This window comes from Myripristis murdjan, chromosome 5 (genome assembly GCF_902150065.1).
Source record: "Myripristis murdjan chromosome 5, fMyrMur1.1, whole genome shotgun sequence".
Classification (NCBI taxonomy): domain Eukaryota; kingdom Metazoa; phylum Chordata; class Actinopteri; order Holocentriformes; family Holocentridae; genus Myripristis; species Myripristis murdjan.
In genome coordinates, this window is record NC_043984.1 from 24,164,075 (window position 1) to 24,180,593 (window position 16,519).

General features: G+C 43.7%; 1 protein-coding gene across 1 annotated transcript in view; it reads left to right on the top strand.

Moving 5' to 3' along the window:
- plxna1b (plexin A1b) overlaps nucleotides 1-16,519 on the top strand; it is a 226,067-nt gene that overhangs the window by 131,896 nt on the left and 77,652 nt on the right. The window contains exon 9 of the mRNA XM_030051792.1: nucleotides 2,409-2,523. Within this exon, the coding sequence (XP_029907652.1) occupies nucleotides 2,409-2,523 (115 nt within the window). The remainder of the gene's footprint in view (nucleotides 1-2,408; nucleotides 2,524-16,519) is intronic.

A 16,519-nucleotide genomic window follows, 5' to 3' on the forward strand; every position in this document is an offset into this window, starting at 1 on the left:
AAGATCTGCTTTTTGAGGCCAGACACACTATGCTAACCTGACCTAGCGTAGCCTAATCACTTTCCCTCCATTTGTTGCCAACATTGACAAATCTCCCACTCGCTCTTGTGTGGGATTAAGAGGCCTGTTATTTCCTTAGCCGCCCATCCCTCATTCTAAATGGACAGCTTCTCTCAGCACAATGCTAAATTGGTCAATTAAAGCAGCAGTGGGATTGAATTAAGCTCCAGCCTCTGATCTCGCTCAAAAGGAGGGGTCTGGGCTGGAAACGATCGCTTAAAGAGCGCACCTAACAAACGAGCGGCCCTAATTGATCCAAATGAATCCACGTCGGGGTTTGATGGATTCGTATATGGGCCCCATCTCAGAGCGCAAGAGTTAAAGCCCTCATTTTTTATGCGGATAAGGGGACGGGTAGCTGCCATTTTACATGGGTTAAAACGCACTCGAGAGCTCGTCAGGAGCTCGCCCATATCGATTCAGACAGATGTGTGAATTTATGCGTGGCAGATGTTGTTGCATACAAATCAGCTCACATGTTGGAACTTCTCTACCCACTTGGTCACTGTTCTGGATTTACACTTTTCTTTCTTAGACTGCCTTTAATGTGCCATTTTGATATTATTTTAATAAAGTATATGTTCACCCAAACAATAAATGCAGAATTTCATAACAAGAGTAAAGTAATTCTGAAACTGAAATATGTACTTGGCACAAAGGTCTCTAATAAGTTGTCTGATGAAATACTCACTGTGTTTGTAAACTTATCATGACCACATTAGACAGGGCCGCATGCATAAATGAGGTAGCAAATAGTGTTGCAGAGGATTCAGTTGCAATTGACAAAACCGGGGGTCAAGAGCAGACCACTAATGTGAGGCGGTTTTGATAAACTAGGCTCTTGAACCTGTCTGATACTCCTCCATTCTCCCATCAGACGTGAATATGTACACACACACACACACACACACACACACACACACACACACACACACAGAGAGAGAGGCTCACGTCCCAACTGCCAACCTATTGTTGCCTCCCTCTCCCACGAGACACCCACGCAGAGCCTTGCGGGCTACATCATCCCCTCTCTCCCTCTCCCACGATACCTGGCGTCTCCACCTCTCCCAGGGAAATCCACCTGCTTTTGATCTCTCTCTCTCTCTCTTTCCCTCTCTTCTTTCTCCCCACTCTTTCTTTTGCCCCGTCTCTCCTCACCTCGCCTCAGCTAAAGCAGGTGAATTTAAAATGGTGGAGCACTCTTAGCCCCACGGATGAAAGAGAGCTCTAGACAAAGAACAGGAGAGAGCTTTTTAAAACGGAACGGCAGGGAATGAAAGGGATAGATAGAGTGAGAGAGAAGGGGGGCTCGGGGGGGTGGGAGGGAGGGGGAGGGAGGAAGGCTCAGGCTGAATGGGTGGAGGAAACGAGACAGCAGATATATAGAAAGAGGGGAAATATATGCAGAGAGTTGGCCGATTGTGAGGCTGTTCATTGAATGTGTACCAGACAGTGATAAAGTCACAGGAGAGTAGAGAGTGCTGATTGGATGGTTAGGACACTTGATAGATAGGAGGGAAGACGGGAGGATGAAAGGTGAGGAAGAAAGGAGTTACAGACAGGATGGGAAAAGGCGGTATTTGACTGTAGATGATAAATAGACAGACGCTGAATGGTTAGTCGAAGGGTAAAGATTACAGAGGAAAGAGTATAACAGCGTAGATATTTTTAATTCAGCGAGTCCTGTATGATATGATACTAGAGTCAGTAAGTGGATTTTTGCAGTTCTACTTCACATACCGCATGCTCTGTAACCCAATCATGTTTTCATGAAGCCACCATTTATTTATTTATTTTTTACATTGCTTTCATTTTAACCTGCCTACTGTTACTTCATTCTGTACTCTTTGATATGATAACACCTAATATGATAAAAGAGACTATTCAACCAAAATAGATTTGTGAAGGCACAGATAAATGGTCACATTATGAAATTTTATTGAGACCATATCAGAATATCCTATTCATTATCTACCACTGTGTGCTCTTCAAACTGGCTATAAATAGCTGAAGTGTGAACCACATTCAAAAGAAGTAAGCATGTTCCTTATTTCTTACTCAAAATAATATGCTGCAGACCACCATCCAGTTTATCAAGCTGTCTATTTTTGGCTAACACACTTGAAAAGTGACTGGTACAAAGTCAATCTTTCTTTTTGTCACATGCAAATTTTGCAGCACCCCCCCTCTTTCTCTCTCTCCCATCCTTCCTGTCACTCTCTGCTGTACGCCGTGTCAAACGAAGCAGCGATGCGTTCCAATAAATTATGAAAGCTCATCAGTTATGACTACAGGTCAGCCTGTGAACTCCCTAACTGTCTCCTCTCATCCCTCCCTCCCTGTTTCAGATGCCTGTCTTGTGTGAACGGCTCGTTCCCGTGCCACTGGTGTAAGTACCGCCATATGTGCACCCAGAACGCCAACGACTGCTCTTTCCAGGAGGGACGTGTCAACATCTCAGAGGTGAGTGTCATGCCTCCTCCTGCCTGCCAGTCTATCCCACTTCTGCTGAAACAGAGTAACACATAAGACTTTTAAATTGAGAAGACTCACAGATATTACCATTATTACACTAATCCAAGTATTCACATCTATTAGTGCCATTGTGGTAGCCAAAGCGCTGTAATCCAGTCTAGAGCTGCACGATATGGGGAAGTTATGCAATGTACACTATGGAACATGATGACAAATGTTTCAACTGGGGGAGATAAAGATTATTGACCGTCCAAAATCTATGCATTATATGACAGAATTTGTGGTACAGAATGCAATGCAGTGCAAGCTAGTGTTTTACAGGACCCTTAGGGTCTGACATTTCTCACATTGGCAAAGTAACTGTGGATACTCACAGCTGATTCACCTGTGGATGCAGGAACAGCTTGCCTAGCCATCCACTGGTCACTCCATTGGCTATGGAGAGATGATTGTATTTGGATATAGTGTTGAAAACCTGCAGCGTCAGTTGAAGTGATTTGAGGGATCATTTTGAGTAGGAGACTTGGTGAATGCTGGGTAGCTATTTTTTGTCAATTAGTAATATCAGAGCTGTCATATTTCCCCATATTTAATATTTCAGATAAACTACTTAGCATATGAAAGCCTCAGTTCTTCTGTCTATAAGGCATTTGGAAGACTGCTTTACTTGGCCACGATAACAGAAATGCTGTTTTCAGTCACATCAGCCAATGGCAGGTTTTTAGCCAAGCCTATTCTCAATTACATGTACATATAGAAACTATAGCTTTACATGCTGCACACATACATTAACACCTTCACCCTCACTCCCTCACACTTTCTGCGGCTTTCTCCTCAGGGTTTCCTCATATCACCCTGCTGTGTGTCTGTAGTCTGTATGTGTGATAGCGGCTCTTGGCACATTGACAACAGCTTGTGTACTGTGCAGCAGTAACTCTGTCTTGGCCCATAAGGCCATAAGCAGGCCGGAATGAATGACTGTCTATGGAAATACTGCCTTGTTCTAACATAGCCAAATGCTACATTAGCATAAAAGCTAATATCAATCGTGCAGAGTGGCGGCTGGAACGGGCGATGCACGGAGCATAACAAGTGTGTTTGTCAACTGCCATAGTGTATACAAGAAGGCGGTGATGGGCACACACACTCACACACACAAACACACGTTAATGTGTGCACAGAGGTTTTGCCTCTCTCTCTCTCTTGCTCATACACACAGAAACACAGCCGTGCATATATTGAGACGCAGACAAACACACGCTCAAATACATCTTCTCACAGGGTTTATGGGTGTAAATCCATCACAGTCCCAAATGACTGACAGTCATGCTTGTGGTTTGTCTGATAGACGCAACACACACAGATACACACAGTTCTGCCCTATCTCCTCATGTTTGTAGTCCGACTCTCTGTGTTATCTCCATCCAGATTAAAGCCCCCTGGTTGGCTGGCCTGAATTACGTTTATTAATTGGTCCATCCTTTATCCAATTATTCTCATCTTTATCTCTACCCTCCACTGGAACTGTGCAGCAGCCGTAAATCTAGCATGCTAACCGCAGCCACCGTCCTCATCCAAAACAACACGGGGGCCCAGCCTTCACGCCTCACAGAGCTAACGTTAGCGGATTAGTGCTCCCATCTGCAAGACATGGGGAGAGCGCTGGCTAGCACACTTCGAGTTGAGAGAGGCCAGAGGGGCAACGGATGGATAAACAGGAAAGGCCTGCAGCGATGGAGGGAGAAACAGAGGAAGGCAGGCAGGCAGGCAGGACGAAGATTGCAAGTAAACATATAAAAAGAGTGGTAATACTAGTGAATGGCAATGACAGGATAGACAATTTGAATACCAGCACTGGCCTCACATGTAAGAACAGGGCCTGTGTGTGTGTGTCTGCATGCACAGTTATTTCAGTTTCAGCATGCCAATGTGAAATATTTGGGAAAATGTAACTCAAAATTCGATGTAGCACAGATTAGCATCTTATTTTTACTTGCAAGTGCATCTTTTGAGAGTTGATTTAAAATGATATTTCGGGTGCAGTATGATGAGAGGTAGAGGACTTGCAATAAAATGGATGGATAAGAACAGAGAGAGAGCATGACAAAGACGGAGACAGATGGATGGAGAGGAAGAGAAGGAGATTCAGAGAGAGAGAGAGAGGGAGAGAGAGAGAGAGGAATAGACAGACTGGCTGTCAGTGGCATGTGGACAGAGAGACCTCTCCTGCCACCTTGTCTGCCCAAGAAACCACCGGCCACATGCTCTGCTACAGAATCCATCATCTGCACTGTCACACACACACACACACACACACACACACACACACACACACACAGTCACGCACACAGTCACACTCACAAACACAAGTGATGTTTGTGTCTTGTGCACAAAAGTGTAAACATTTTACACACATACACACACAAACACACACACACACACACACACACACACACACACAGAGTCATTCATCATCCTTCTCCTGGCTGCCATATCCATTAGTTGCGCTCTCAATGCCCCACCAAGTACAGCTCTTCCTGTAGGCTAGGCTTGTCCCTCTCCTCTCCTCTCCTCTCCTCAGCTCATCTCTCTTTCTCTCTCCCTCTCTCCCTCTCTTTCCTAACCCATCCCCACCCCGCCCCACACACCTCTGAAGCTCATTCACCCCATCTCTGTTGTTCCTCTCTTCTCCTTCTCCTTTGTCCTCACCTTCACTCCTCTCTCTTCCTCTGTGTGTGTTATATAGAAAGGAAAAAGACCTTGTGGTATTGCCTCTATGTGCTGGTCAAGGGAGGATGATTTGGCATGCAATCAGTGTGTGTGTATGTGTGTGTGTTATCTCTCTGTAGTCTTGTCTTGCCCTGTTCTTGTGTAAAATTGTAGGCTAGGCTCAGAAGTACCGTCCGTCTGTCCGTCTGCATGCATGTGTGTGTGTGTGTGTTTGTGAGTGCGTGTGCTTACACTTGTGCATTCATGCCTGAATATGTGTGCCCTTAATCAATAATCAATCCTTTCTGCTACACTTTGGGTTTGCCCAGTCCAAATAGCAGTGGTCAAAATAACAGAGCGCTCTATGCTCACTTGATAGCAGACATTTCTCTCAGACCTTTGCCTGCTTTCAGCTGAGAGGCTTGGAAAGGACTCCTCTTCAGACTGTGATCAGAGGCCAGACAGGAGTTTTCACACGGGGTCGAGAGGTGGCTCCTCATGTCCAACTCAATGCCTCCTCTTTTTTTTTTTTTTTCACGGTCAGGCATTACAATAAAGCAGAGCGTGGAGGCCAATAGCTCCATCCACGTTGTTTTGTATCTGCTTGTAATAGTTAATAAAAATGAATGTGTACCAATGTCTTCAGCCATAATATAATAACCACTTACAGCAATTCAACTTTGAGGAGCTTTCTTTCTCCTGCCTCCTCACACTTTTTCTTTCCCTTTGACTTTCTCACAACCCTTTAATTTCTTCCCTCTTCCCTCTTCTTCAAGTGTTTCGCTCTCTTCTCCTCCAGCATCTGACTCTCGCGTTGCCGTGGCAACCACTGTCGATGGACTTTTTTTTTTCTTTCTCTCTCTCTCTCTCTGTTTTCTCCCCTTCCTCTTCTATCACAAGGTCTTAACCAGCGCTATCTCGCCCATCTGTAATTGGTTCGACCAAATTGCACCGTATGGAATAAGTTTGTAGTTGCAGTTGGCGGGTAAAAAAAAAAAAAAAAAAAAAAATAGGCAAGCAAACAAACAAAAGGGGATAAATAAAAAAAAATAAAAAAAAAATCCGACAAAAAACAAAAACAAAACAAAAACAAAACAAGCCAACCAAGGAGTAAAAGTCTTGTTCTGTTTGTTTATGAGCAGAGTGTGTCAAGGAAGAGAGAGAAGGGAGAGAGAGGAGGCGACGGCGAGACAGAGTAAGCAAGGAGGAAATAAATATAATGAGTGACATTTCCAAATCAAATATGCATAAATCAACAATGCCTCCAACGGCACGACAAACAAATTCTCAAATTAAGGGGCGCCCGGGCGGAAAATTGCGGGAGAGCAGGAAGAGTTACTTAGTTTGAGGGGGGAAAAAAAAAATTGAGAGGAAGGGTGGGGGTTGACTGAAGCAGAGGAAGGAAGTTCTCGTTCCTATGTAATTCCTTTTCTCATTTACTCAGTGTTTTCACCTTTCTCCACTTCCCCTCAAGGCACTTTATCGCCATACCCTCCTCACTTCCTTTCTCCCTACTGCCTTATCCTTCCTCCTCCACCTCCTCGTCCTCCTCTTCCTTTGCTCCTCCCTGGAGAGAAACTTCTATTCTGAGCCAAAGACTTGATGAGTGCCAGGCGATGTTCAGGGTGGCTGGGCTCAGCTATGTTAAGACATGCTTACGTGTTTGTTTTGCTGCGGAGCAAGGCAGACTCTCACCCCAGCAATCAAGCTGGTGGTTAGCCTGATTGAGATTTGTGGTTATGGAGCTGCCTTTTTCTTTCTTTCTTTGTTGTTGTTTTTAACTCTCTAGCTGTCACTAGTTCCCGTCTCTCCCACCACTTTCTCTGTGTGTCTGTCTCTCCTCCACTGCAGTATTATTTTGAGGCGTAGTTAATAACTGCAACAACCAACTTACCAAATATTTTTGGCTACAAGAAAAAAAACAGAAATCTCTCTTTTTTTTTTTTTTTTTTTTTTTTTTTTTTTTGATGGGCACATTTAATTGTCAAGGTGCAAGTTATATGTTAGAATAACCGTTATATTTCTGTTTTTCTATGACATACCTCAGAAAGGTGATGTCCCTTTATCCAATGAGGGACCTAAATTGTGGTGTTTGTTTTTTGAGCGTAAGTCCAGATGAATGATCAACATTACAAACAAAATAAAGTTAACATTTCATGCGCCTCTTGCTGTAATGAAACCTAGGTATGGTTATTTAGTTTGCATTAACACCCAAACTAGTTTCTGGCAGGTCATTGTCAGGTGTGAATGTTATTAACAAACTTAACTCTTGCACTTTATTTTGAAGGAAATGCAACATTCGTTAACATCTTAATAGGTATTTTGTCCCAGCCTTGTTTCTGAATTCCATTTTTTTAACAGTTGTAGACATGGTCATTTGTTACAAAGCATTTTGAAATACATTTTCGAAGTACCTCGACATTCACAGTAGCTTCTCCATTTCATTCTGTTCTGCATTAATTGCCGATTATGTTTTCCTCACCTGTGTGTCATGGAATGTATGGTTCCAGTGATGCATTTTTCCCCCGTCCTTGTAAATTCAGCACCTTTCCTCTTCTCCTCTCTGCAGGCATGCACAAGGGGTTAAATGGTGTCGCCTCCTCCCCCTCCTCAGCTCCCTCCTCTGTTTGACTGCTGAGCTTCACCCCTGTTTAAAATAGTGTACATCTGCTGAATGCATAAAATAACAACCTTAACATGCCATAAAAATGCGTATAGACTATAGCCATATCCTGCACACGCATACTATACGCATTACGGTCTTCGCATCAACACATTTAAAGCATTAGCGCAGTGTGTTTGTGGATCCACACAGACGCATTCTCTGCTCTCTCTCTCAAGGCTAATTTACACTTTTGTGTTAAAGTGCAGCTGTAGATATGCAGTACATACAGTATCTATTAACCCTTTTACACTGACCTGCAATCAGACCACCATCCAGGATTTGAACTCAGTGTAAACATGTTAACCAGGAGTAAGAAGTGTAAAGGGGTCACCTGCTAATTTGGAAAACCTGTGCAGATGCAGTGAGAAGGACATGCTGAATGTTTTAGGAAGGCAGTCTTAACCTCAGTGTAACTTTAACTTGCGCAGTATGTAGGCCTATGTGCAGTATTATGCGATATCTTTTGGATTGGACTCATATAGATTCATATTCAGAGTATAGTTGTAATGGAGAAGTTGCCACAGTGAAACATTGGAGAAAGAATTGCGTTTCAGTTGGATTGGAAGGTGGTGACACAGTTAACCTCCTAATTTAAGCAGTGTCACCTGCTTTTTCTTAGCAGGTATTCCTCGATAAAAGACAAAAAAAGATTAAATAAAGCAACATCACTGTAGCTTAGTTGCAGCTCTTCAGAGATCTAACTGTGTATAGGGTGATGCAAAAACTGCAATTGGTCTATCGGGCCACTTTGTGCTTACACCTGTTTGCGGAGCCGAAAAAGAACAGCCGACAAGGTTCGCTCATTTCGGATATCATAGTTGTCAGGTGTCACTAAATTTATGATGAGAACAAATGACTTAAAACACTGATGTGGGATTTCAGAGAATGCAAACACAATCGCTTCATTTTATTATCCCTGCTTTGTTAGCACAGAATTTGACACTGTCGTCTAGCGTTTCAGCGGTCTGCACACAAACCCACCAACACAGAGCTATAAATGCTCTCTCCGCCTCAGACAACCACGGTGTAGAAACGGCAACACGTCACCACAGAGCTATAAATCAGCCTTCACGCTCTTTCTTGTCTGTTGCCAATTACTGGAATGTAATATTAGTGTATGACACATTATCCCCAGACTCTGCATTAACAAGACAGGCTCCATATAGGCTGTAGACAGAGCCAAGCATAAGAATACATCTTATGCTCTCTCTCTCTCTCTCTCTCTCTCTCTCTCTCTCTCTCTCTCGTGGGCATACACATTCAGGATATACTCACATTTTTAAACATTCACACAAACATATGCTTTCTCTGTTAATCTCTCTTTCTCACTCTCTTTTTCTCACACACACACACACACACACACACACACACACACACACACACACACACGCACACACACCCTCACACCCTCAATGGCTGGCAGGGTTATTTGTGACAGAGGTGTGAAGGCCCCGGACCGTGACATTCTGGCACACTGTGTTTACACTGGCTGGTACCCAGACACTGAACAGAACAGTCTCACACACACACACACACACACACACACACACACACACACACACACACACACACACACACTCTCTCTCTCTCTCTCTCTCTCTCTCTCTCTCTCTCTCTCTCTCTCTCTCTAGAGAAGGGCATCCCACAGATTGTGGGCCAAGGCCGCTGTGCTTGAGGGGCTCACTGTGTGTGAAGAATCATGTGTGTATGTGTTCTGTGTTCAGGGTGTGTGTGTGTGTGTGTGTGTGTGTGTGTGTGTGTGTGTGTGTGTGTGTGTGTGTGTGTGTGTGTGTGTGTATAGAAAAAAAAAAAAAAAATATATATATACATATATATATATATAGTGTGTGTGTGTGTGTGTGTGTGTGTGTGTGTGTCTGGCTGTCACTGGTTCTTATCAGGACAAAGCACAACCAGCAGTGCCGGGCCAGTTGGAGGGGCAGGGGTGTGAGGGGAGTTGAAAACAAATAATATCCACCCCTCTTCTTCTTCTTCTTCTTCTTCTTCTTGTCTCTCTCCTTCCTTCCTCACCCTCTGAGTGTCTATCTGAGGAAAATCTCCCTCCATTCCTCCTCATCGTCCTGCAGTTCTCCATGTTTCCTCCCCTCTCTTGTTTGCCTCTCAGGCTTTGAAATCATATAGGAACCAGAAGGGGTGACCCCATTGTTTCCATGGCTGTATACTGAAGCCCGTTTTTTTTGACAAAATCCAAGGTGGCGATCATTATTTCAAGCATTTATCGACTATCGACTATGGGACAGAATGTGAATAGAAGCAGGAATAGAAACATAGCAACAAGATCTCATTTGGCGGAAACAGCATCTTCGTCCTGTATGAGTCATACTGGTAGGTGTAGCTCTTTAAGCAACCAAACATTCAACTTGTTTGATGAAGCCGGTTCAGCTGCTAGTCTCACACTTTAATGCAACAGTCAGCAACGTGCACCATTATTGGCCACTGTTTACAAGATGTGTTATAATAAATTGAAGAAATTCTGTAAGTGCATTGTTATACTTTTGGTGTCAACAGAACAAAAAAAATCCTTGGGAAGATTTACAGATCTATGATGGTTTTCATTTTCCTTTCCTTCAACATGTCGCTGCAGACAGCACACAGTTGCACATTGTTCCTCTGTGCAGATGATTATGATGATTATGGGTTATATGGTTTTAAAAATAAATTTAGGGTATTTCTAGGGAACACCTTCCTTGAAATCTGTGATTTTTTTTTTTTTCATCTTAATTTTAGCATTGCAGTTCCAAAGTTTTGCAGCCTCATACAATAATGGCAGTCTATCAAGAAATGCCTTTTTTTTGTTGTTGTTGTTGTTGCCGTCAGCGGGTTGAAATGCCAGTTGGCTTCAAAACCAAGTGGGATTGCCACTTCTAAGTCTTACATCGTTCCTCTGCTCTTGCGCTGTTTCATACTTCACGTCTTGGCAGTATAGCTCTCCTTCATCTGTCATGAGCGTCTGATGTTCTCAGTGCTTTCTATTCAGCCCTTGTTTCTGTCCATCCTTTCTCTCTATCCATCTTTCCCTTCATCCTCTCTGTATCCCACCATCATTCTGTGTTTTGCCCCTCCATCTTGCTCTCCCTCGCTTCATCTGTCCTCATGTCTTCCTTCCTTCTGCCACGTCTAGTTATTATTTCATATGCTTTACTGTATTCTGTAAATTAGCGCTTGTTCCACTGGACAGTCTCCTTTGAATATCGCACATCCGTCTCCTCTTCAAGCCTTACCAATTCCGCTTCCCCTCAAATAATTCCTTGTCTCAGTCTTTGTGGTTGGTTTACCACAAATGTCTCCCCTTTTTCGTCTTTCATTAGTCACTTTTTGTTCCTTTACAATTTGCTATCTCTCACAGCTTATTTTTTCCCATCCCACTACCATTCCTCTCTTTGTTTAGATAGGTAATCTTCCTTTTTTTTAAAATTTTTATCCCTATGGTAAACTGTCGCTCTTCATGTTTGCTCTTCTTCCCCCCATCTTTTAGTCCTCCTTTTTTTCCCTTTCCCTTCCCTCAGCACACCACATAGCAGACGGCCAGACCCCCCCTTCCACACACACACACACACACACACACACACACTCCTGCCTTTCATTAAAAGGAGACATGCCTGAGCCATGTTTAATAAAATATAAACCATGTCGGGAAGAGAGGAGATGAGAGGGGAAGGGGGGGCGAGGTACAGTATCCCTCACAGTGTTTACCCCCCGATCCCCCAGTACAATGCAGTTATTCCATCTCTGCATGTATTTCACCGAGGGACAACCAAAAGCGGACAGAGGTGCCTTAATGGAGACCAGATGTAAAGTGAGAAAAAAAAAAAAAAAAGAAAACAAATGAAAGAAAGAAACAGAGAAGGGCAGGGACAGAGAAACTCTGGCAGTAACAAGCAGCCGATTACATTCAGAATGACGCAATTTATTTTCCAAATGTTCTCCAAGGATGGAGGGAATGGAGAGAGAGAGAGAGGGATGGAAGAGGGAATGGGGAATGGGGGTTGGCGGGAGGAAGTGGAGGCGACGGGGTGAAGTAACCGCATGTCTTCTTTGCCAGATGGATCCTAGTTGGACCGTGACCCTCCGCTGTTAACCCTTGGTTTGGTTTATACACTGCTGCTAGCCACATTTACCACTTCTGAGAGCCCCCCTCCGCCCACTCTTTCTCTCTGGAAACTTCTCAGCGGAGACATGTCCAAAAATCAATATTCGCACTTCCACCTTTGGGAAATCAGTTTTAGACTGTATCAGGTGTTTTGGCGCACTCTCTTGCTCATCCCTCTAATTTGTTAATAGAGAACAGGGAGGAGAATTGAGGAAGTGTAAGCGTTTTTGGAGCGCTGGTAATGTAATTCAGCTTCTCAAAGTCACGTCGCTCCTCTGTGTGTGTGTGTGTGTGTGTGTGTGTGTGTGCGCGCGCGTGTGCGTGTGCTTGTACTTCCCACACAATCGTATGTTTCAGGGAGGGGAAAGGCAGGAGAGATACTTGGATCTTGTCCCTGGATGCTGTGCGTGTATCTGTGCACTGATACACAAAGGCATGTTTGTTGGCAAACACACGCACTTTCCTTTCCACATCCATGCAGATGTTTCATATCTCTGTCTCTCTCGGAGATCTTTAACTAATTTTAGCCCCGCTGTCCCACAGGTTATATTCCTCTTCCTGTCCTCCTCCATACCCCTTTTTTTTTTTTTTTACATGATACAGTGTGCCTTCAGCAACTCTCCCGAAAATTCCCTCGCTTCTTCTTGAAAGCCGCACTACCTGGCAGCGTGCATCAATCCCTTACCGACAGAAGGCAGGCAAGATGGGCTACTTAAAGCTCTGCCTTGGCCGGAAGACAGCGTCGGAGGAACCAGCCTGTCATACCCTGAGAAGTATGCTTAATACACAAGTGCACAAGGACGCCAGAGCTTTACTTAGGGAAAAGGGTGGAGTTTATCAAATGCGGCTTGCATTAAGTGTTACATTAATGCAAATTTGAAGGACATTTTGGGCCCTTCTGTTGGATAATGGCCTAATTGGTGGGAAAGTGTTTATGCTGAAGTGACATTGAGGAAAACATGACGTTGCATTGAGCCAGTCGAGCTCAGCACTGGCAAAAGGAAGTGTTTAGGGTAACTTTGCTGCGGGGTTGTATTCTCCTTGATGTAATCCTCTGCCGCCCGGGCAAAGCCCTCTGACACACTGTGCAGCAGCCCGGCTATGCCAACATGCTGCTATAGCTATGAATACAAGATCAGTGAGAGACTTAATGAAGAGTTAATATGAAGGCTCACACACACACACATGGAAAATGGTGACATGATAGATGCTTAGGGGTTCCCAGGCCATGCATGAGTATGTTTCAGTTTGTGTGTGTGTGTGTGTGTGTGTGTGTGTGTGTGTGTGTGTCAGTCACAGGTCCCGGTGGTTTAATTATTCAGGCTGTATTAAATCTTCATTTCCGCAGCCCTCACAGTCAGCCTGCCTAATGGAGAACACAGATGAATATTGCATTTTCACCGTCAACCCTAGTGTGTGTCAGGGAGGGAGAGAGAGAGAAAGATAAATGCAGAGTCACTGAGAGAAAGAGGGATGAAGGTAGTTGAAGGAAGATGAATAACATTGCAAAGTGAGCTGAAGGGGGAAGGGAAGGGGGGGGAAAATAGAAAAATGCAGGCAGAGCAATGAAGGAGAGAGAGATCGTGATTGAGAAATAGCGACTGCCTGCTGGAGCTGCAGAGGCAGAGAGAGAAAAAGTCCTTTAGCGTGGTGTGTTGTCCCGTCTCACAAGACCAGCCCGTTCTCTCCATCATGTTGGGCGTTTCACCATGCTGTTTTACCAAAGTGTATTGCACTGATTCTTAGTCTAGCCTCCATTTAACCGCTGAACAGTCAGTCAGTGATCCACCACCACACTGCAGGTCTTCTATCAAGCTTGAAAGTCTCTACTTGTCTCAATTGAACGCCTCAGAAAGTATTAAAATGCATTAAATGTGGGAGGTCTTCGTTTTTCATTATGCAGTGTTGTCTGATTTATCCAAGGCCACTGCAGTAAGGACCGAGTCTTGCTATGCGGTACTAGGTAAGCCACTGAACGCCCCTCATTTGGTGGTTTTAGTGGAATCAGAGGTTGGAAAATAATGCAGATGCCATGAAATGTACAGTTACATCAAAAAGATTTTATGACTCAAAGTAGTGTTGTTTTTATTTTCTTATGTTGCATTACGTTGAGTAAGATATAATGACATCCTTATGCTCCAATTTAGTGTTTCAGAACTCTCATTAGATGCATCGAGTCAGAAATAGTCTATTTTAGTTACTTTTTAAAATTGTTTCATCGTGGTTGTTAAGTTGAATCATGATTACATTTACAATCAGGGTCCTTTCTGCAGCATAAACATACACTGGTGGAGCTGGAGCAGAAAATGTGCAGCACGGTAGGAGAGATGGTGGCACTCATCAGTATGTTTTTGGACTGGAAAGACTCACATTCTGTCTTTTTTCTCTTCTTTCTTTTCATTTTCATTTGTGGCACAACTGGTGCATTGCTGGATTAGTTTATATGGTTTCTGTTTCTAAAGGAAAGCTCCAGCAAAGTACTGAGCAGGCGAGCTGTCAATACCCTTGTTATTTGCAAAAAAAAAAAAAAAAAAAAAAAAAAAATCTATGTGCATTTGTGCTCTAGATACTTGATTACCAATCTGTAACAAATGAGGGACAAATGAGAAGGAAAATGGTAGCTTGTTAAACTTGAGAGTGGGAAGGCAAACGGCCAAGCGAAACTATAGCCATGTACTAACCAAATTCACTGTGCTTTAGTCTACGCTGGGAGTGAAATATGGCGCTGTCTGCAGAGAAGACCCATAGGCAGCAGATAGGAGAGCATATCTATCTCTGAAATCAAGGTTTGTCTTTGAAAAGCTGAAAAGCACAAGGTTTGATCGCTGCTGACATATCTGGGTTAGAGTGATAGCTGGGTGCCAGGCATTCTCTCTCCCTCTCTCTCATGAAAATCCATAAGGAAAAAAGACCCTGTGACTCGAGTTACAAAATATTCACATGTTCTTGCTTTTCATTGTTTTATAGCGTGCTGTGCTGTCTATGCTGCACGGATAAACTGTGTAGGTTTGGCAGCTTGCTTGTAAGTCAAGGATAAGGGATTAGAAGATGAAATCTACATATATGTGTGCCTGGTTGGAACATCAAAGCACAGTGTGTGTGTGTGTGTGTGTGTGTGTGTAAGAGGACATATATGTAGGTAGCAGCAGCCGAGCTCCTGCACAGTGAGACTTTGATAATCCTTTGCTGAATAACATTCATGTCACACACTCCCTGGCATCTTTCTATAATTCAAACTCTCCTTCTCCATCCTCTCTCTCTGCTCCCTCACTCCTCTGCACTCACTCACATCCCTCTATTTACTCCTCATCTCACACACACTTTCTCTCTCCCTCCATCCCTTCCTCCCTGCAACACTCTTTCGCGAGGAAACGAAGGGAGTGGGCGGACAATCTCGCAGTCCCTTTCTAGGTTCAAAGTCGCTTTTCTTCTTCTGCTTCCCTCACTCCTGCACTCCTCTACATGTTGCTGCCTTATTAAGTTGTTCCACACTCTTGTTCTCTCTCCCCCTCCTCTCTCTGTCTCTCCCTCCTCCACAGTAAATGTCTGGTTGATCACAGAACATCTTCCTCCTTTCTGCCAGCTAATGAGCCTGGCTCAGCCGATTGCACACACACACACACACACACACACAGACGCACACCCACTCTTTCCGAGCATGTACCACACCCAGAAGCTCATTTAGATATCCATTTTTAACAGTACATGCATGCTCATATAAATACTATGAGGTCATATACTGTGTTCATTCGTATACACAATCGCTCAGATATTCATGTTTTTATATGCACACAGAGTGTGTGTTAGCAGGTGTGTGCCTGTTAACAGTCTGTGGCCACTACATGTTTTTGAGAAAATGGCTAGAAAAAGCTGAATATTTCGGAACACTGAGGCTCATGCAGATGCAGCCCATCTTTATTACAAGTGATTTAATGGGAAAGCAAGCTACTTTCCTCCACCCATTCCTGTGGCCAGGATGAAGCCCTGTGAAGCACACACACACAAACACACACACACCAACACACACATGCCTAGTTTAATGTGCTGCCCTACTGTGCTGTTTTGCAACAAACACATGGCTGCTGAAATCATCAAATAGACAAACACACACTGAAATGTTACCGCCACATCCCTGCGCTGATGGCCACCTCTAGGAATTAATACTTTGATACTACACACACAGAGGACACCTGATACAGGGAATATGCATTTCTAGCTATCACTATATGCCACGATATGATATTGTTATGATATGCCTTATATTTCCTAAGGCTTGCTCTAGGAGAGAAATTCATTGTGCATTTAAAGTAGATGTGACACAGGCATATCATTGTTATAAGGTGAAATACTGTTATCTCCAAAATGTTTAGTTAGAAAGTTGGAAAAGTTAGAAAAACTTTCAGACTTATTTTCAGACTGAGCTCCATGCATATGTGAGCTTAAATCCACGGGATTGTATAGTTTCAAGGTGTCTGCAGGTCCTTTAAATGACTTAGAAT